Source organism: Eubalaena glacialis, chromosome 2, assembly GCF_028564815.1.
Source record: "Eubalaena glacialis isolate mEubGla1 chromosome 2, mEubGla1.1.hap2.+ XY, whole genome shotgun sequence".
NCBI lineage: Eukaryota > Metazoa > Chordata > Mammalia > Artiodactyla > Balaenidae > Eubalaena > Eubalaena glacialis.
The window spans coordinates 153,684,269-153,706,972 of record NC_083717.1 but is presented as its reverse complement, the minus strand read 5'-3'; the positions used below and the strand labels follow the sequence as shown (position 1 = coordinate 153,706,972).

The following is a 22,704-nucleotide window of genomic DNA, read 5'->3' as shown; positions in this document are numbered from 1 at the left end:
ACCCTCTTGCACTGCTGGTGGGAATGTAAATTGATACAGCCACTATGGAGAACAGTATGGAGGTTCCTTAAAACACTAAAAATAGAATTACCATATGATCCAGCAATCCCACTACTGGGTATATACCCTGAGAAAACCATAATTCAAAAAGACACACGCAGGACTTCCCTGGTGGTGCAGTGGTTAAGAATCCACCTGCCAATACAGGGGACACAGGTTCACACCCCGGTCTGGGAAGATCCCACATGCCGCAGAGCAACTAAGCCCGTGCGCCACAACTACTGAGCCTGCACTCTAGAGCCCACGAGCCACAACTACTGAAGCCCATGTGCGTAGAGCCTGTGCTCTGCAACAAGAAAAGCCACCGCAATGAGAAGCCCATGCACCACAACGAAGAGTAGCCCCCGCTCGCCACAACTAGAGAAAGCCCACGTGCAGCAGCGAAGACCCAACACAGCCAAAAATAAAAAATACAAATAAATACAATTTATAAAAAAAAAAACACCACACAAAAAGACACATGCACCCCAATGTTCATTGCAGCACTATTTACAATAGCCAGGTCATGGAAGCAACCTCAATATCCATCAACAGATGAATGGATAAAGAAGATGTGGTACATATATACAATGGAATATTACTCAGCCATAGAAAGGAACAAAATTGGGTCATTTGTAGAGATGCGGATGGACCTAGAAACCTCACTCATACAGAGTGAAGTAAGTCAGAAACAGAAAAACAAATATCATATATTACCGCATATATATGGAATCTAGAAAAATGGTACAGATGGACTGGTTTGCAAGGCAGAAATAGAGACACAGATGTAGAGAACAAACGTATAGACACCAAGGGGGGAAAGCGGGGGCGAGGGGTGGTGAGATGAATTGGGAGATTGGGATTGACATATATACACTAAAATGTTTAAAACAGATAACTAATAAGAACCTGCTGTATAAAAATATAAAATTAAATTAAAAAAAAAAAAAAAGGAAAGTTGGTCCTAGCAGAAATGTTTAGACAACATCAACAATACCTCGATAGAAGGATGTTGCAATTCTGAGCTCTCCGACCATCAATCACCGAAAGCTCTCTGACTTTAAGTTTGGAGCCCAGTGTGTCATCAATGGCATCTGCTTCTTTCTATAAAGAGCATGAAAGAAATCCATCAAAGTCAAACAGGGACATTCTGACTTCGGACACACAGTTTTCCTTTATATTTGCTGTACACACACACACACACACACACACACACACACAGATACAAAGCCGAGACGGTAAGCAGGGGAATGTATGGAGGTGGTGGAATTGAAACAAAGGCTAAAATCTAGTTGACAAAGGAAAATAAGAAAAGCTGACCACCCACATTTGAAAAAGCATTATTTGGAAGAACAAAGTGCTTCTAAGTTGAAGATGCATAAATTATCAATGAACGGTACCCTCCTTTTGTCCCCCAAATCCCGATGGAGAGCAGACAGAAGGACTGTCACTATGAATCAAGCTCAGCTGAAACATGCCACTGCTGGTCCAGCCATTTACAGGGCCCATTCACCCCAGAACCATTTGCATCCTGAACACTCAGAAAGCTGAACAATAAAACCTCCCAAACGTCTTCATGTGCAACAGGAAGCTCCCAAGCCCAGATGGTACCTTTCATTACCCTGGAGCCTGATGGACAACGGGGAGGGCGCAGTTCAAGGCATTGGTTCGATTTACCTCAATTAACAATAAAACATTACTTGCACACTCTACTGCTGTACAGAGAGCTGTAAGCAATGAGGGCCAGTCATAATTTATGGAGGAAGAGGCATAAAACAATTATACATAAAATACTGTTTGAGTAAACTGGGCATCAAGGTGAAAACATAGATTGACTTGATAAATAGCAAGTTTGATTTTGTTAAAGGTCAGGATCAATTTAAAAAAAAGATCATGCCATTTAAAAAATGAAAGAAGTGAAAGCAGACGTAGAGAATGGACGTGCAAGATTGGGACTGACATATGTGCACTGCCATGTGTAAAACAAATAGCTAGTGGGAACCTGCTGTATAGCGCAGAGAGCTCAGCTCGGTGCCCTGTGGTGACCTAGATGGGCAGGATGGGGTCGCAGGGGCGGGGTGGGGGGGGGTGGAAGGCAGGTCCAAGGTGGGGGGATATGGGGATATATGTATATATATAGCTAATTCACTTCGTTATACAGCAGAAACTAACACAACATTGTAAAGCAACTATACCCCAATTTAAAAAATAAAAAAGATTAAAAAATAGGGAACTCTGGCCAAAAAAAAAAAAAAGTAAGGAAACCAAAGAGTTCTAGAACTGGATAACAGTTTAGGAAACAAAGACAACATGGAGTTTATAATAAGAGGCACCGTGTGACCAAACTTTAACTGTTTCGTATTGTGCTGAGATTTCAGGCATACCTCTCAATATTCAGTTAAGAGTTGAAACCCAATGTGAAATTAAGTAGGCATTGCATTACATTAGCAGAAAAAAAAAAAAACCCAGGAAAACCAAGACATTTTGAGCTTATAGTAAGCCAAGGAGTTACATTAAGCAAGGTGTGGGTTTTAGCTCACTTACCTGCTTGGAGTTACTGTTCACAAAGAAATCCTACAGCCATGGCAGAGGCATGGAAAAGGCAAATCAGATACATGCAGTTCAGAAATCACAGCAACCAACAGGGGAAGGTCAAGGAGATCAGTGACACAGGGTAAGAGATGATTTATGCTCCCAGGAGCAGCAATGAGAGTTGATGAAGATGAGAGTCTGGCTGAAGATACATTGAAGAGCAGGGTACTAAGCGTTCAGGGTAGAGAGAGAAGATGGCATGTGCTGTACACAATTTTCAATGGTGGCAAATCAAATTCAGAAATGAAAGGGCTTAAAACACCCCCGAAGGACTCAAAGTGGTGAAGGAACAAACCCTCTTTGAAAGGACCACTGGGCTCCACGTATTCAACATGAAGCAGATTTCACGGTTTTCCCTTGAAGCAGAAAATATCAATCAACTCTACTAACCTGAGGGAACTACTCCCACTGTCATGTGCTACCAGCAAAATATGCTTTTTTGAGGGGATGGAATAATCTCCTATCTTCTTGTGTCATTAGGAAGGATTAAGAAAAGAAAAATGACAAGTTCAACAATATAGGTCAGTAAAACCAACACTCAGTACTCCCCGAGAGTCCAAACAATGTCTGTGGGCGCTCTGGGTAGGTATGAGGAAAAAGACAGAACTTGCAATTAAGAGACAATAAGTGATTCATGTGCTGTGCAGCCATTGGTGGTCCTGTCCCCACTGCCCTGGGGCTGTTCATGCGTACAAGGTCAACAGCCTCTGTTGAAAATAGTTCATAGAAAAGACCTGGAGTGAAGAAGGGAAAGAGGAAGCAGTAATTGACATGTTATGAGAAAGTCACAGCTTTCTTTGCATATTTTTGCCGTGATGGCATGAATAAAGCTTCGGTGTGCAAAACACACCCCAGCTTTTGGGCCAACTACTTACACAATCAGCGTTTACTTAGCAGATTCCTTAAGGCCTCACTGGTCCCGGCAGCACTGCCAAGGCCAAGTTTACACAGATGAGTTGTTTCACATCATTCTTCGAATGGGAAACAAAACGTATCCTCCCCTTGCTCCACCCATACAAGGGGGGATTACTTTTCTGGAATAGTGTTTAAAAAATAAAGTGATAACCACATGAAACTTTTCTTTCCTCTGATGTCACAGTTTTCTTTTGTCCCTGTTGTAACTGTCAAGTTTTTTACCCTGAAACTCCTTAGCACTCTTTCCCTGTAAAAGCAGTTTCTCCTTTCAAGGGCAGAAAAAACTTTGGTGAAGTGAACTCCGTGAGGTCATCTTACCCTACTTTTCTCTCTTAAAGAGACAAGTCGCAAGTTGAATTTAGACCCTGCTCTCCCTGTCTGGCCTTCAAGGAAGAAACTTGTACGAAGGTGTCTGGCAACTCATTCTCCCTAAGTTCCCACTGTCTGGAAATTAATCTCTACTGTAGTGGTCTATGGAACCAGGCCACAAGCATTTACTAGGGATGTGACTTGGGGCTCAGTTTCACTATCTGTAAAATGAAGTAAACAACTGGATTTTTATTGTGAGTATTAAATGTGATATGCATGTAAAGCATTTTGTACAGTACCTATCACATATTTATGAGCTCCATACTTGGAAGCTATCACACATTACAGTCATTGTATCTTTCAAGCCAATGATCAAGTCCATTTTTTTGCCTATTGCCCTGCTTTTCAGTTGAGTTGAAGCACAGCTGGTCAAGATCTCCCATTTGTAACCAGCAGCAGCACTAAGTGTAACAGTTAATAGCTAAGTAATGTATCTTATCTTTTGAGAGGTGAGGATGAGGAATGCCATGTGAGAGTTAGGTTAATTGGAGATCTTGAGATTCCCCTATTTTAAGAGTCCTTTAATCATCACATTTTAAATAAAATCACAAAGCTTATTAGATGGGGAATGTTAAAAATATTGATGCTTCCAGGTCTATTTCAAATAAGTTAACTTTCTTTTTGAAACTTTAAATTATTCACTAATTGGCTTGGGCCAAACATGATAGAATTGCCTACATCTGGCTCCACCTAACAGGATGTCTGATTTTTCCAGATGATTTTTGGTGTAGGGCTTAGGGTTTGGAAAATAAATAGGAAGTTGGGGCTTGCATTTTCAGGAGCCAGGGCTGATAAATTCCTATAGATAGGGTTTCACCATGAAATAATGACTCAACATTTCATAGACAATGACAACCTTTATATGGATGGTTCTTAATCTTTTTGAGGTTGAGATCCCATTGTAAATCTGATAAAAGCTGGAGATCCCTCTCCAGAGAAATGCACGCACTAATATTTATATAAAACCCTGTATTTGATTAACTATTACCATGTTGTCCAGCTATATAGAACCTGTACCTTATACTTTGGTACTAAGAAAAACCACTATTTACAATTTTTATCTCCTATCTTCATATGCCATGACTAAGGACAAAGCTTATTGAAATCAGTGTCCTAAATCACATTATTTTTCAATGTAAAAACTAGATATACAGAATAACAAAAAACGTAAAAAGACTAAAGAAAGAAATTTCTTTGGCCATTCATTAAAATTCAGAAGAGACCATTGACTATTCCAAATGGGACCCCAAGAATGACTTGTATATGACATGTTAGCAGAGAGTTGGATTCTGGAGCCTAGGATAGTTATCGTTTGTAACTATTTCAAAGCAGAGAGGCTTTGAAATGTTCTATCACATGCTGATAATAGGACCTATAAAGAAGGGGTGTCCCCAGGCAAAGAGTGGGGAAGAGGAATGGAGATAACCAGCTGTTCATTTGTTGCTACAGAGATATGTGTGCCTTTAGGTAAATGTAGAGTACCTTTAGTTCATTTTCTCTCTGTCCAAATTGCATGTATAGGGAGAATGAATTTATAAAATCTTGAGATGAAAATTTCCCACAAAACAAATATGAATGTTGTTTAATTGTAACTGAGATAGTACTACTATGCAATGTGCTACATTATGTATTAAAATAAGTCTCTTGTGGCTGGCCTAGAGATCATGTATAGTACAGTTTCAATGAGGAAAAGAGGTTCTGAGATTCAAAACATTGACTTTCAAATGAACTTTTGTAATGTGTGCAGGGGAATAACTGTATGCTATTAAATTCCATTTCATGTGGCACATAAGCTTACATAATCAGCTCTGCACACCTTTGATATCCACACTGGAAAAAAAAAAAGAATCCCGAATAGAAATGATCTTGTTCTTAAAACTGGAGTTAAAGAAAATCCTTTACAAAGTCTAACCTTCATAATCAATAAAGCCATCAATAAGAACAAAGTGAAACTGAGAATTATGCCACTTGTACACCTGTCTGGACACTGAATACATACTGAGCCATATTTTTATTATCTGTGACATAGGAATACTACTCACCCCAAAGAGTTGGTGTGAAGATTAAATGAACAAATAAGTATCAGTTCCTTGAGAACTAAAAATTAGGGTTGATGAGATTGGGGCTGTAAATATTATATTCAGCACCAAAAATGTAATGGATACTTAATATTGATTATCATCTTTTAGTCTATATTCTGGTTATTTGCAGATTTTCCTCATCTCTGCTTTTATACTATAAGCTGCATTATAGACCTGTGCAATAGTTGAACACATTTGTGTCGTTTGACATACTTTATATGCAAAGCAGACAGTAAAAATATCTGTTGTTTTTAATGATTCAATATTTCTCATATCAACAGGGCACATCTTGTGTGTGTGTGTACATTTACTTATATCAAATCTCTCCTACATGTCATTAATCAGTGTTCACCTAAATTATACTAATCTGAAGCTTGAAATTTTTTTCAAAATCTTACTCTGTGTAGTGTTCCTGTTGCATGCACACAGACAATGGTATTCATGGGTTCTTTGCCTCTCTGAGAAATTTACTTGGCCACACAACTGGCTGAAATCCAGAGAGTTTGACCAGGGTTTTATAACTCTGGAGGGAAGAAAGGGGAGAAATCATTGAAAAAAAGGGTTCCCGGTACTCATTTGGGAGTAGAAAAGAGAGCAATTCAAGTGTAACAATAATTATATAGAGCATTGCCAAGACTAAAATGAAAATGCATAGGTCTGTGATGATGCCATTAGTTACGAGACTAGGGGACACAATGACAGGCACCCCGTTTCCTTTAGTCTATCCTATATGTTCCTACAAGTCTGTCTTCATCTTTCGATTTTCTGTCTCTCAACATTCAATAAATTCAATGGAATGGCTCAAATTACCTTCATTTGGGAAACACCTTTATGGTTTAAAAATTCTCATCTCACGTTCTTACACCAAGAGGGGAGACATACTTGAGTCAAGCTGAGCAGGTGTGCTGAAATTTTTCTCCGGGAAGTACTACTGCAAATGTCACAAATGATTCTACTTACCAGTCTACTACTTAGTGTTAAGTGCAACCGAAATGTTCTGGTTTATCCTGACTGGCATGACTACTGATTACTTAAACAGCAATTGGTTGCTAGGAGACAATTACCCAATTGCTAGGCTTTCTGCAACCCTGTTTCCTGGAGCTCTTGAGAACTGTCCACGTATTTGTCCCAGAGCATTCTGGCAGCATCCTTCTGCACCTTCTGCTGAAAGCCAGTTAATTATGAGTCTTGTAAACTTGGGTCTTTCAACCATCTGCCTTCATAATAAATGTAACCCACAGGCTCAGACTTGAATAGCATCATTTGGAATAACTGCAGTTTTCTCTTCCTTTTATTTACTTCTCTAAGTTCCCAAACCTTCATCTTAGGCAACTAGAATGGACCAATCTTAGTGACTGAAACTGAAGTAGGAAATCAGCAGGACGTGTAATTAGGTCAGAAGATTATTTGACTCTACCAGGAAACTGGCTAAAATGTCCTACTTCATGTGAAGGCCCAGAGGAAACTTTTGTGGGACAGGAGAGAGAGGAGGCCTGTTGTGGCCATTCAGGAATGAATCTGGTCCAAGTACCTGCCATACAAGAGCTCTCAACACATCTTTTGTTTGTCCTTTGAAAGATAAGGTATCTTGCTTTCAACTGGACAACGTCCTATCTTCTTTTTCTTCATTTTCCTTTATTTGGTATTTATGACATTGTACAAGTTTGCCGTCATACTTTTGGGGGGGTCCCAGCTGAGTGCTCCTATCTTACAGTCATTCTGCCATGGCAGGCAACCACCTGCATTTTTGTACTTTATTAAAATAGCGTTAAGGGCACTGCAGAGAAATATTCTCTCACTTAAGGGAAAATATTCTGGCTAAAAGATGTACTACTTTTTCTTTTCAATTTTAGTTGCATCAAAGGCCATTTTGAAAAAGAAAACCCTCAGCTGTTTTTTCTCCCCAGCCTCAGTCCATCTTCTCCCTTGGTGCCTGGCAGTTCTGTTCTGAGACACTCTTTCTTGGCAACCAAGCCAAGCCTAAGCAGACTAGGAAGTCTGCTGCTTGTCTGAGGATGCTCCACCCTGGGAATGATTCACACGGGAGTTAAGGGCCTCCCAGCAAAACCCAAGGAAAGCCCCTACGCAGATGCCTGGCATCTGCCTGTTCCTGTTCCTTAAGACACACTGCTCTCATCATTTCTCCCCCTCAGTCACCCTTTGAACTTTTCTCCTTACTCTCTGAGACTCACTTTTTCCCTCCCAGACCTCCGATTGACTGTTGAAGACCCCACTCCACCTCTTCCTTGTTCTTCTGAGACTCTCTGTACCAAGCCACTTTGCTGTGAACTCTACTAAGATGCCCTCTCAAGGGGTGAGAGGCACCACACCGATGTGACCAAGCTCACAAAGTGACGCTGACTGCTTGGCCAGGTTAGCAAGCACCAAATCAAACTGCATGTTCTCATACTATCATGTTGCTCACTTTTCAGAAGCTCCTCGGGTCCTATTTGTTCCACTGCCATCCCCACACTTGCCCAGCCTTCACAGCCCCACTTCTGAGTCGATCATGTTCAGGACAGAGCAAAAACTTCTTTCTAGGCTCTATCTAGCTGCCAACTTATAGTCATTTACCAACCCCCATACTTCAAAAGGTTCCATTTATTTCAAATAAGCAGTCCACTTCTGATAATAACCATTTGAGATATAAATATTATAACTAAAATAGCTTCAGAAACAAACACTGTGGGGTGACAGTACAAATTAGGTAACTCTTCTACTATTTTCCCCTGGTGGCCCCTTTGACTAAGCACAAGTGACAATAAGATACAGAGCTCCTTCCACCAACGGAGACGGTGTTGTGGAAAGACACCAGAGCACGAAGCTCCCTAACAAGGAGCTTGTATACCTTCAACATGTACACACACACGCGTGCGCACACACACACACACACACAAACTGACAGGAACCTAAATGCACATGCAGACCCACACGCCATGCTGTTTGCAGGAACATAATAGGCTAGACCAAACAGCCTAGAATTAAGATGCCTATCATATCATGGTTATGGCAGATGGCCCAGGGATCATGCACAAGAACATGACTCCTTAATTATTTTAGCATCTGGAGGGCACATGCTCTTACCTGCTGTCTTTGGTAAGCAGAGAAAGTTCTTTCCAGGTCTTCAAGATCTAGAACTTTGAAGACTTTCGTATCATCAATTTCGGTCCACACTGTTCCTTCCAGTTTGTTCTGCAAACATCAAGTTAAGAAGCGCTGGGGTTTATAGTTAGACACAAAAAGAACAGATGTAGTTATTTTTAACAAAGTGCTGCTATCCCAAATTTTTCACTCTACCAGATGCTCAGAATGAGCTGGCTTCAAAAATCGGGTCACTTGTTTCAGAAGCTTTATCACTTGAATATCTGAGCTAGTGAGAATCTTGAGTCCACACTAGAAAATGAAATCACTGGACAGCCAGGGCGGCCCGGTCAGAGACAACACAGTGGGCTGCTAATGCTATCCGTTACAGGGAAAGTTGGAACAAATGGCTCACCTCAGGCAGCTTAGACCAGTTGAAGGATTTCAGGGCGTTCGTGGGCTGAGGAATGTTCTTCTTCTTGAGTGCCACACCCAGGGGGGCGCCAGGAGGTGGCATGACTCCTCCCAAGGGAGGAGGCCCTGGGGGAGGGGGGGGCCCCCCCGGGGGGAGGGGAGGGGGTGGAGGAGGAAGCGCTCCACCAGGCAGAGGCGGGGGCGGTGGGGGAGGGAGGAGGGGCCCGGGCACAGAGGAAGGAAAGGGCCCCCCGGGGGCTCCAGGCGAGGCTCCACCGGGGAGTGAAGCGCAGACGGCCCTCTGAAAAATAAAAATAGGAAAAGAGGAGATGAACGGAAGAAGTAAATTCACTGGATGATTTTTAGGGTCTGAAACTTTGCCTAACATGTGTATTATGGAGAAATTCACACATCTGAGAATGTGGGCTTAAAGGCGCAGTAAGTTGAGTGGCCTCGTGTGTGGCACTCTAGTGCTCGTTTGCAAAGGGCTCACGTGTCTCTCACTTCTGGTACCATCCTCCAGTTTGGTTTTCATGAAATCAGTTTTCATGTTAAGAAGCTAATGTGATTTCCTTGCTCTTGTGAGAGGATCTGCATTGGAGAACAAACACACACCTCCAACCACCTCTGCTAACGTGCACGGTAAGCAGAGGGAACAGGTCGCACAACCACCGTGATGGGTCAGGAGACGGTTCAGGCTCTACTGCCCCCAGCAGAGCTGTCTACTTAAGGATGGGGACTCCGGGATAAGGAGGCCTCGGCAGCTGCCCAGCAATGGGAGACCCGGCCCGGGGCCCGTGAGCTCACCCTGCTGAGCTCGTGGAGCTGGGCCGTGAGGTCCGCCACCTGCTGCTTCACTTGCTTGTGCTCAGTGGTCTCCTTTTCAAGTTTCTCTTTCATTTTATTCAAGGTCTGCATCATCTCTTCCTTCTCCTGGGTCTTGGCATCGCATTCTCGCTCTTTCTTTTCCAATTTCTGTTGTAACTCATTGTGCTCTACACAGGAAAACAACTGGACATGAAAACGGTGAACTCTTCAAAGCTGAAGCATTTTCTCTAAACAGAAGATCGACTGAGGGTGATTGTGAGGCTCTTTATTAGGTAAATATCATTCCTCTTCTCCATCAAAGAGAGCAACTCATGGGCTCAACGGTGCTCGTGCTTGGAGGGGGCTTCAGATGAACAACTTTATCAACTACATTCTGTAAAAGGCTGAAGAGGCCCTCCAGTCACAGTTCCAAAGCTGGAACACAGGCGTGAGCAACTATTTGTGGAGGTGAATGGTGCCTGCTTGGTATGTAATTCAGAATCCTGTCCTAGAAATGGCCCTTCAGTCACACTAGGGAAAATGACTATTAACAGGGCCTCTTTTCACAACTTAGAAATGAGAACTAGACAAGCCCAGCGTTCATTAGCTGGGTTTGCTGGCTTAGGTCCCACTAGCAGAGGGGCTGAAAGGGAGGATCCTGCCCTGGGGGGAAGTGCTGCTGCCGGACCCAGGGTTTGTCCCACTGTGGAGCCATTGCTCCCACTCCCCTCAGAGGGCCCCTTGGACTTGAAGTGTTTTATGCGCTGGCAAACAATTATTAAAACTTGCGAATGTTATTATCTCAGCATTAAACACCTTAAGGGCAGTAGTACCTGCCGAGCATGAGAATCACGATAATACGAGGAGAAAAATATTAGCTCTCAGCTGTAGTTGCACTTACTCCCCTAATCCCGCTATAACGGAACAAGGCATCCCATTTAGCATAATGCTTACTTATGTTGCCAACACGCCTGCTGACTCTAGCACTTACAGGAGTAATACTCTTTGGAAAAGAGGACTAATGAAGTTTAGCCTGCAGATTTTCATTTCAAATACTTGGTCCCAATCCCTAGTCTTTTATACCAATAAACCCACTAGAGATAGAACCTACTGGGGCAGAGCTATACAGAGTTGGTCTCTATTTCTGAATTTGATAACATTTAAATTCTTGCTTTCTCTGTCTTTTACTTTCTCTCTTCTGAGTTCTCCAAAATCAGAGTTTGCAGAGAAGGGTTCAAGTCACTAAAATCCTTGGATTTTACCAGCCTTGGAGTTAAGACAACCGTCAACCCGCTTCTACCACTCTGTGGATGCTTCCCTGACTTCTTCAGCGACATCTAAAAACTACCCCACTGCCTCCCACTTTCTTTCTTCTATCTCCGTTTCATTCCTCTTTGACAATGTAAGACCTGACTTCCTATTATCGGTCATTAGACTTTGACAAATCTGGCCAAGCCTCAGAACCACCTGAGAGATTCTGACATTCCAGGACTCACAGACCACATTGCAGGGAGTCTGTCCTAGAGATCAGGGGCAGGGCTCAGGAACCTGTGGCTTTCAAATGCTCCTTAGAGGATTCTGATAAAGTGCCGGTATGGGAAGCTCCAGCCTAAAGGGTTATCTCCACAAGTGGTCTCCATGTGCTAAGCTTTTATTCAGTACTTACTGGGTATGCGGCACTACAGAGAATTCTCCCCAGATATTCTCCACCTTTCAGTTCCATAGTACTTCCTGTCTCCTCACAGCCTCCACCCTCTGAGAAATTCATCAACAGGTACCCTACTTCATAGAACTTTGCTACTTGACACTTCCAGAGAAGAATTAATTTTACTGACAATATCTCCTTTTTTGCACTCTATGCATGACCTCACTTTATTTTTTATTTTTTTTTAATTAAACCTTTCTTACAACACTTCTTAATTTTATTTATTTTTGCTGTGTTGGGTCTTCGTTTCTGTGCGAGGGCTTTCTCTAGTTGTGGCAAGCGGGGGCCTCTCTTCATCGCGGTGCGCGGGCCTCCCACTATCGCGGCCCCTCTTGCTGTGGAGCGCAGGCTCAGTAATTGTGGCTCACGGGCCCAGTTGCTCCGTGGCATGTGGGATCCTCCCAGACCAGGGCCCGAACCCGCGTCCCCTGCATTCGCAGGCAGATTCTCAACCGCTGCGCCACCAGGGAAGCCCCATGACCTCACTTTAAACCATCCTATTCCTCCAGCTGATCTCGGCCATTTCCTCTTGTACCACCTCAACTGCCTAAATGCTACAAAACTTTCTACCATTTACTAGGCAGCTAATAAATGCCAGGTACTATGCTAAAGTCCTAATGTTTGTCATCTACTCTTCACAACAACCCTGTGAGTTAGATGTAATCTTCACTTTGCAGAGGCAAAGACTGGAGGGGTAAAGGACATGACTTAGCCTACCCACACAGTCAGTCAGGGGCAGAGCTGAGACCCAGACCCAGAGCCCAGCACCGTGCCTGCCCCATGCAGCCATTCAGTACATACCCACTGCATGAAGGACTGAAATGACTCCAAAGCTTATGTCCTAAGTACTCTCTTCAACTTGCACACCTGAGTCTCCATGCTCTAGGGTATATACCTAAAGTACCACTCATTGACCATCTTCTCGGGTATAATTCTCTCTTTACCCTAACTTGTTGTCAGTGTCTCTATTCTTTCTATAGCAGTTTCTGGAATTAATTTATAAAAATGTATGTGCAACCTCACTTATTTGAGACCTATCTGAATTCATACGAGGAACCCATAATATAACAGAACTTCATATTCGGTATTTTCCGGTATCAGTGGTGAGCCTGCTTTTCTGCTCAATGGACAAAATGTGATGAGAGGAAAGGAAATGCTTCAGCATCTCTTGGACCATCTTTTCAACACACTGAATACTATGGTGAGTGCTACTGTATGTCACTGGCTGTGACTGAGTCACTTGGACAGGGAAAAGGAAGTCAGTTAGCCAGCATAGTGAAAGAGTAGTGGCTGGGAGTATGACTGTTTTCTCAAAGGGTCCAACTTTAATTTGCTAATATTTTGAAGGAGGGGAAGAGTTATACTTATTCTGTGAGTGGTTTGGCATGGTGACAGGCACAAATGACCCCCCCAAGTCATTTGATGCTGAGTGTTGATATCAAAGACATACTGAGATACTCACCAATGGCTGGTCTGTTAATGTTTTATAACCTGTACATCTCCAATGGTCAGTGATTTTCTGCATGATTTCTCTTTTTATAACTGGTGCCAAATTAAGGTCACGTGGAGAATTGGGCTGCTGAAACCAAGTTGCCTGTGCTCCTCTTTTAAAATTCTGGGTAATCCCTGGTGTCCCTGATTATAGTTCTTAAAATCTAGTGTGCTTTAAAGAGCAGTTATGGGGAAGGCTGGGATGAACGGCAGTTAAGAAAATTTGAATTAATGAACATTGAACAGCAAATGCTTCAAAAAATGATTATAATGAAAGGATAAAATATTTGGGAATCAACATGACAACTAAGATAGTCTGATTCAAGAAAAACCAGGCAAAATGCCCTGAAAACATGGGGGAGGGGAAAGGCTGTTTATACACCAAAGTCAATGAGAAGCATCAATGCAAATTTCTAAAATATACAGTAAGGAGAGTTGTCCAATAACCAGTAACATGACCTCTTCTCTTGTCAGGACCTCATCATTTACCTTTTCTCATTTTTTCTGCTTGTTCTTTCCACTGCTTGACTTCATTTTCATTAACCAACCTGTATAATAGTTAAAGGAGCATTCATTACAAAAAGTGTAAAAGACCCACTGCTAAATGCATGCTCTCTAGGTAGACAAATTGTTTAATGCAGAGAAAGTCCTCAGCATGCTTGAAACCCATTTTAAACCCAGATGTTACATACATATATTACATGTATACATATAGGAACTCATATCTGACCTCTAGAACATTTCAGTTATCCCAGCTGCTACTTTGAAGTAGGATAATACAAATGTCTTATATTGGTGCTATTATCTCAAGGGTAGCAAAATAAGAAGAAACTTACATCCGTACGACATTTTTAATATTAAAGTTTTCCAAGGGCGTGGAGTCAGGGTCCTGACCTTTGTCATTCTGAATAACTATTTGCTGTATAATTCTATCTAGGAGTAGCCAGTACTGAACGGTGTTGCCACTTCTCTTGTCTAAAAAAGAAAAGAACAGTGGAGATACTTCAACTGGTTTCAAAACTTGAACGAATATTTTTCAACAGTGGTCACCCGCCAGAGCCACAAAACCAGACAGATGTTTACAACCCTTCCCAACGTTTCTGGAATTCTGACACACGATGATCATTTACGTGATTGACAGGCACTTTCTACCCCCTTCTAAATGTGTTGGAAGGCATATATTTATTTTTAAAATCAAAGCGAGTTATAATTCATTTCATTTTGAGAACTTCACAACACCCCTTAAGCTGTGCAGAGACACACTGGGCTGTCACAAAACTAAGGTTTGGAATCCCTGGTGTGCACCCAACCTAAGCCACACTGTTCAGAAGACAGAGCCCTTTGGATGATGTCCAAACATTCACAAACACACGCGTTAAGTCACAAACACACTCACAAGGCATTTGGAGGCAGTGGTGCAGGATGGACATGAAGTGAGGGTAAGCTTCACTGTGGGTCAGCCTCTTCCTGGTCAGCTCAAACATCTGAGTAGCACTTTTTGTGTCTATGTGAACCTGTTTCATATGAAAAAGAAATCTAAGTCAAACATCCAAGTTCTTCAATTCCTGCAAGGTAAGGTAAGCAATTCCAAGGCAAATAGAAGCTAACCCTGCCACTTAGATAGCAAAACAGAAATCTGACTTTGCTCTTAGGTTACATGTCATCTCTATGACACACATTACAACAGGGACATTCGTGAGCTGCTGAGTCAAATTAGAATAATTGTAAGCACACGTACCAGTTCAAATCTTTTGGCAAATTCTAGTTCATCTTCATTTCGGAGCATTTCAAAAAAATCTAAATGCCTGAAAGACAATTAAAGAAAAGCTATTAAAAGTTGAACATCCTACAAACACAGGCATGTAGGAATCAGGACATAAATTCTAAGGCCTTTCCTAAAATCTCAGAGATATCTCTAAAAGAAGTACGACAACAAAATTTGAATGCCTTCTCTTAACTATGTTCTAAGGAAAAAAGACATCGTCTGACTGAAATGAGATCACTACAAGAGACAAATCTGAAAGCCTAGGATGTGCAGCATAGAAGACAATTCATGAAAGTTTATCAAATCCAAACACAACCAAATCCAGATTCTACTCATGGAATCTCTTTATGGAAAAACAAGCCCATATAACTAACTTGACTGACCACTGAATTAAAGATTACAAAAGAAATGCCTTTCACTTATTCATTCAAATACTTATTGAGCCCCTATTATTGACTGGGGAATGATAAGTTCTGTGAAGACAAATCCAACTGCATAAAGGGGATAGAGAATGATGGGAGGTGAGGTGAGGTGAAGAGTATGAACACAGTGGCTGGAAAAGGTCTCTGCATGCGAAAAAGGGAACAAGCGATTTGGACATCTGTGGGAAGATCTTTTAATGCTGAGGAAATAGCAGGTGCAAAGGCCCTGAGGCAAGTGTATTTTGACATGTTCATAGACTATCAAGGAGAAAAGCATGGTGGAGTGTGTGAATGAGGGAGAAGCGTGGTAGAAGGAAAGATCTGAAAGCTGGTAGGATATGTTAGAAATCATAAAATGACTGCAGACAAGAGCAAATGAACAGGAAAGTGGAAATTAACATTCACAGAATGTCTATCAAAGGTGCCATGTGATTCCACATGTTTTATAGTCAGCTTTCATAACAGCCCTGCAGAATAGTGTTATCATCATCATCACTATTTCTTTACGTATAAAAACAGTAAGGTTAAGAAAAATTGAGTAACTTGACCAGAACACATAGCAGGTAAGCGGCAGGACTAGGATATGGATTCAAGTCTAATGCCAAAACCTACACTAAGTTCTCTACACAAGTGCTGCCTCTTTCATCGAGAAAGTCTTACTATAAAAACATCATTACCTGGTCTAACATTTTGGTACAAGTTCCTTAGGTCACAAGTAGTTCATAGACTGGCACTATGCACATGGAAAACACATGAACTATCTCATAATAGTGTGACTTACCTATCTAATGTTGAATTTTCATGTTCCCTTAATTTATCTATTACAGGTTGAATTCCCAACATCAGAAATTCATAGCGAAGATGAAGTCTAAAGTCCAAACTTTCCTGAAAGTAAAAGGGTGATGGAATACATTTTTAAGCTCTTTAGACTACACAGTTGGTAATCTTTTAAAAAAAATTATTCTTTAATAATATATGTTTTAAATTGTGGTACAGAAGGCTCTTACCACTCCTGCGCCTTGGCTTAGCACTGCATTGATGAAGGACATGATGGCAGTCTTGAGACTCACTTCATCTCGATACCGCCCCGTGCTTTTATCCAAGTCATTAATTAACGTCTACCAAGGATACAGATGTAAAAACAAAGGACTGAATAGTTACTAACCTTACACTCATTTTATTAATTTTTTAATACTCAGAAGTTAATTTTTAAAAGCTTGTGTTTAGTCAGAATTACATTGATCCATAGAAAGCTACCTTTTTTTCCTTAAGATTAGTCCTAAAAACTTTACTTTCAAAATTCTTACATCATACATGTTTACATATACATGTATACAAAGTACAAAAGACTGTGCTTCGTTAGCTCTGCTTACTTTTTATATTTGAGTATAAACAATGTGGTGACATAATCTCACTGTTTATATTGATCCTAAATCAAGACTGGCAATCTATAAAATTTTCAGGGACCACCCATTTAGTGGATCGAAGAGTGTTTTATATAATGTGTACAAAGCAGGGCTACATTTTTAAGTTCAGTACAATAGTCTCCCCTTATTCACAGGGGATATGTTCCAACATCCCCAGTGGATGCCTGAAACCATGGATAGTACTGAACCCTACATATACTCCTATATAGACTATATTTTTCCTACATTAATGGCTGGGTGTTGTAATATAGTGTGGGTATCTAGAGAAAGGGATGATTCACATCCTGGGAGGTACTGAGCAGGATGGCACGAGATTTCATCATGTTACTCAGAACAGCTGCACAATTTAAGCTTATGAATTATTTCTGGAATTTTCCATTTAATATTTTTTAACCGCAGTTGACCTCGGGTAATTAGCACTGTGGAAAGCAAAACTGCAGTTAAAGGGGGCACTACTGTAAATCCACAACCCCAGATTGATCAACTACAGAAAGAACATTCTACTCTCTACCTAAGAAGAAGGAAATGCTTGAAGTCCCATCGTGAATGCTCACCACAGGGGGAAATCTCAAGTTAACATTCCCCCTTCGGGGCCAGGAAAGGCACTGGTCTGAAGGCAGGAATGAAGAAGTGGCGAGGAAGCACTCACCTGAAAGCGGGTTCTCTCGCTGGCGTACTTCTGGTAGTGCAGCATGGCCTGCAGAACCTTCTTGTGGCCCCCGGGAACCAGGCACACAGCGCCCAAGATTTCCAGCACAGCCACCTTCGTCTTAATGTTCTCTGTGCTCAGACTCTGAGCAATTACATTAATACTCTCAGAATGAGCCAGGACGTGAGCCCGACCTTGAGAGTTGTTCATTAGCGCCTTTATACATCCAATGAGAGAGGTATGTATTCGAGACTCCGAGGTCTCGTAGTCCATGGTCTTTAGAAAGTTGAGAATACATGACAGGCCGTCCAAGTCAATGAATCGGGTTACAAACCTGTCACGAGGAGAAGGTTAAAATGTATCAGACTTAAGTCTTTTTGGAATATTTTAATAGCCCTTAACAGAAAAGTTTAGGGGGCTGGTGGGCAGGAGAAAGTAAGAAGATGTAGCTCCTAAAGTACCCAAAGGCTCACATGAAGTCTTCTTAATTGGAGGCCTCCTCCTTGGTCCAGACCCAATGGTCAGGTCTAACCAGAAGTGTGAAAAAAATCTCCATTTGAGTTAAAAAGATCTTAACTGATATGAATAACCAATTAACAGATCTTATAACCACAGAAAACCAAGAACAAGAAGACATTCAGAATATTCACCTTAGGTTAAAGTCATCTGCTGATCCTGTGTTATGATAGCATCCGGTCCCCATGCATGTTTAAGTGTTGACCACTGACCCAGGCATGCCCCATACCAATGAAAGTCAAACAGCATCCTTAAACTCCAGGATATTTACTTGCCAAACAAATGATAATCTATCTCCTTAGTTTTATAGCAAAAACCTTCTTTTGTGTGGCATGCTATATGGAATCCCAATATATAAAACAAATAAAAGCAATACTTTATTACTGTACATTAATTTTTTGGATATTTATAGCACTTATTTACTGTAAAGTCAATCAATGAGAATAATCCACAATACATATCTGTAGGTTAAGCCTCTGAAAAGTTCAGAAGTAACGTAACCTGTTGATGTGACTACTCCAGAAATTTCCAAACTTATTTAGCCTTGGATAACCATTAACATCTGAGAATGCAGAACACACATACAGAGGGAAACAGTGATCTTGTTAGGATAGACTAGAAAACTTCTGATATACAACTGTATATGATTTTTGAGGAATCAGTACATTTTTTCCTAGCATTTTATAGTCAAATATAGGGAATTTTATTTCCCAGCTATTTCATCCAACCACATCACCCAGATCTAGCCAAGCTTCATTCATAGCACTAGTGCTGATGAAATGCACCTGTAAGCACCCCCATATCCCACCAAACCTTAGAGGATTAATGGAAAATGAAGGTGTGGGAGGCACACAGTAGAAGCTGATTGCTCATCCATTTCTTTTACAACAGTTTTATTGAGATATAACTCACATGCCATAAAATTCATACTTTCAAATGTGTAATTCAGTGATTTTTAATATATTCACAGAGTTGTGCAACCATGGTCACTATCTGATTTTAGAACACTTTAATTATCCCCAAAAGACCATTTTCCTCTCTCCCTAACCCCAGGCAACCACTTATCTTTCTGTTTCTATGGATTGGCCTTTTCTGGATATTTCATATAAATGGAATCATACAATACATGGTCCCTTGTGTCTGGCTTCTTTCGCTCTGCATAAATATTTTCAAGGCTCATCCATGTTGTAGCATGTATCAGTACTCCATTCCTTTTTAGGGTTGAAAAATATTCTGTTTTATAGATATGTCACATTTTATTTATCAATTCATCAGTTGATAGAATTTGGATGTTTCCAATTTCTGGCTATTATAAATAATGCTAATATTCGCACACAAGGTTTTAGGGACATGTTTTCATTTCCCTTGGGCTATATATCGAGAAGTAGAATTGTTGGGTCATATGGCAACACTGTGTTTAATATTCTGCGGAAATGTCCAACTGTTTTCCAAAATGGTTGCACCATTTTACATTCCCCCCAGCAATGAATGAGGGTTACAATCTCTCCACATCTGCACCAACACTTATTAGTTTCTGCCTTTTTGTATTTTAGCCACCTTCATGGATGTCCGCATATCTTTTAACTGAAGAAAAACAATTTATTGAATGTTCAATGATTAAAGTATTTCATCCACGGTTCAATTACATGTTTTTAATTTAAGACTTCCTCAAGAGTTTGGCTATTGCAGAAAAATAAAGAAGAAAGGAAGGGAAAAGAGAAGGGAAGAAGAAAGTAGAAAAGAAGAAAAAGAAAAGAGACAAGTAGTACACGCTCCCCAGTATAAAAATTACCTCATTGGTTTCGTCCTTAGTGCTGTCTTCAAACTCTCTATAGTTTTACTTCTCTCTTCTTCCTCTTCCTTCTCTAAAGCCAGCAGAGATTTTCTCTACGCAAAGAAAACTAAAGTTACTTCTTCAATTTTTGTTTTAATTATAGTACAAGCAAGACAAGCCCACAGATTCCATGCTATCACTTTTAATACAAATAATCAATAATAATATGACCAAGATTTACTACAAGCCAAAATGTAGACCAAAAGCACCAAGAATTCCACAAATTCATTCTCTGTACTACAAGTTAGTTCTTTTGAATTTAAATAAAGTTTTAAGAAAATGTTGAGAAATCTTAGTAGAGATTAAGTTGTCCAAACACTTGTGTAACTACTCTATAACTACACTCTGATGAAGATATTACTATTTATATTTGATAGAAAGAAGATTAGACCTATAGTTAAATACAACAATCTGACAATTAAAGTTAACATTATCACACTATCAAAGAGAGGCAGGCAGCAATCTTCCCATGCTATCTCTTCCATTTCTCAGTCAAAAAGTGTAATCTTAAAAAAAAAAGTGTAATTTTTTACATTTTTTGTTACATCAAATTATTTTTTAAGAGGAACGATTAAATTGGACCTGATACAAAGATAGACAATTCCTTTGGAGTAAATGCTTAAGTTTTAGAAATGATTCAATGTCATTTGGAAATCTGGGTGTGGAATGTATGGGTATGTGTGTGTGTGTGTGTGTGTGTGTGCGCGCATGTGTGTGTACGTGCCCGTGTGTGCTTTCCCTACCCAGGGATCTACTAGAGCAGTGCTTCTCAAACTTTAATGTGGATACGAATGGCCTGGGGATCTTGTTAAAATTCAGGTCCTGATTTGGCATGTCTGCGGTGAAGCCTAAGATGCTGCGCTTCTGATGGGTTTCCACGTGACGCTGATGCTGCAGTCTGTGGACCTCACTTCAAAGAGCAAGGCCCTAAGGAAGCAGATCTCGGTTGATATCATAAAGTTATGAATGCTAGTAAGGTTCATAGACTTGTTAAAAAGTCTTTTCCATTCCTTTTATGCCATGATCACCTAAATGTACTAAAAGTATCGCTAAGTCTTATGGCCCCAGGTGCTTCCACCCACGGAACCACAGGTCCCTTGCCTTCCTCCTACTCTTAACATGTGCTTGTCCAGTCTCAGTCTTTTTACTTGTTACCCATTCTGATAAAATGCATGGTTGGGAAACAGATTGGGGTACAGAAAAAAACATTTGGCTCTTATCCACGTGTCTCAATGGTCCAGTCTCTCCCTTTCTTTCAGGTCCACACATCATCAAGGGGTGACTTTACTTAATTTTTTTCAAGTTAACAGTACAAGCATTAAGTAACTAAATGCTAACTAAAACCTAAATTTGACTTCACACTTAGGAGGGTAAAGCCCAAAGCAAACATATATCAGTATCATTTATGGCAGGTGAAATAAAAATCAGTAAAGTCTTGTTTTGTAAACTTGAATTGTTTCTGCTAAAGCTGCCCTCTTGCTGGTGATGCGCCCGGACAGCTGTCACCAGAGGATGGTAGGGGAAGAGGCTGCGTGCAGAAATAGCCAATGAATTTCTTCACAGCTCCGTGAGACCCATATCCTGGAAAATTTAGCACAAATCCAGCCAAGTACATTTAATCTCCTGTGGCACAGCTGAACTTGTTCAGCCTCTTAAGCAGTCACTTTGAATCTGCAGCCCAGAATCAAGACTTCTATGAACATCACTTCTTGTTCCTAAGCTTAGTCACCCAAACCTCCCAAATTAAAACTACGCACGTTTCTTATTGTGCTTCATTAATACTAAATAAAGATGCACATATTTATCCTTTTAACAATCTTGGAGAGGGTGTAACCTCCAAATAAAGGCAGACTACATTAAGATTCTCCCTAGCAGAGTTAGGAGATTTATGAAAAGTCAAGAAATTTAAATTGGAATTTCCTTCCCCAATATAAGGACTATTACTTTCCTCTCAAAACAGAAGACAGTATACTCTTTTCTGTGTGTAGTACAATGAGAATTGAATCTAAGATTGTTTATTGTATTGAGAAAATCGAGGTTATGGAGATGAACCCGACATTCTAATGTGACTTTTCAAAATAAAATAATTTACGTGGAGTCTCAAGTTTTCAAGCTTCACATTTATGGAGAAGTCTAAATTTGCAGCTTTTCGACAGAAAAGGGGATCTGCCTACATTTCTGAAGATGGCTGCTAGGCCAAACATCCAGTATGCACCTTGTCATACACTGGACTGGCTTGTGGTGGCCTCCTTGGGTGCTCTATGCACTTACTAAATCCCTGCTCACATGAGGAGTGGGCAAAGGACAAAGTGCATCCTGGCAGAGGATCTTCCAGTCAAAGCTGCTAAGGTTTACACTGGAACATGCAGGGCCGAGAGAGGTGTGCAAACCAGGCACAGGAATCATTCCTCATATGGAGTCTGGAACTAAGCTCCTGTTTGAAATATCTCATTGGTGTGAAATCAATAAGCCAACCCGCTAAGCACACTGAACTTCACCTCACATCCTTGCTCCCTGAGACTGCACGCAGAAGCCACACACCAAGAAAGCCCAGGTCCCTCTGGAACATGCACTCTTTTATTATATTGTTTTCCACT

The 22,704-nt window shown here is 40.9% G+C and overlaps 1 protein-coding gene across 3 annotated transcripts in view; it reads right to left on the bottom strand.

Moving 5' to 3' along the window:
* The window catches only part of DAAM1 (dishevelled associated activator of morphogenesis 1), a 180,656-nt gene that overhangs the window by 40,367 nt on the left and 117,585 nt on the right, over nucleotides 1-22,704 (bottom strand). For all 3 annotated transcript variants that reach the window (XM_061182617.1, XM_061182618.1, XM_061182619.1), the window contains 12 exons: nucleotides 20,066-20,160; nucleotides 17,758-18,091; nucleotides 16,689-16,799; nucleotides 16,463-16,566; nucleotides 15,233-15,299; nucleotides 14,891-15,008; nucleotides 14,331-14,469; nucleotides 13,984-14,042; nucleotides 10,299-10,486; nucleotides 9,493-9,792; nucleotides 9,081-9,188; nucleotides 1,037-1,143 (listed from right to left, as the gene is read on the bottom strand). In XM_061182617.1, the coding sequence (XP_061038600.1) occupies nucleotides 1,037-1,143; nucleotides 9,081-9,188; nucleotides 9,493-9,792; nucleotides 10,299-10,486; nucleotides 13,984-14,042; nucleotides 14,331-14,469; nucleotides 14,891-15,008; nucleotides 15,233-15,299; nucleotides 16,463-16,566; nucleotides 16,689-16,799; nucleotides 17,758-18,091; nucleotides 20,066-20,160 (1,730 nt within the window). The remainder of the gene's footprint in view (nucleotides 1-1,036; nucleotides 1,144-9,080; nucleotides 9,189-9,492; nucleotides 9,793-10,298; nucleotides 10,487-13,983; nucleotides 14,043-14,330; nucleotides 14,470-14,890; nucleotides 15,009-15,232; nucleotides 15,300-16,462; nucleotides 16,567-16,688; nucleotides 16,800-17,757; nucleotides 18,092-20,065; nucleotides 20,161-22,704) is intronic.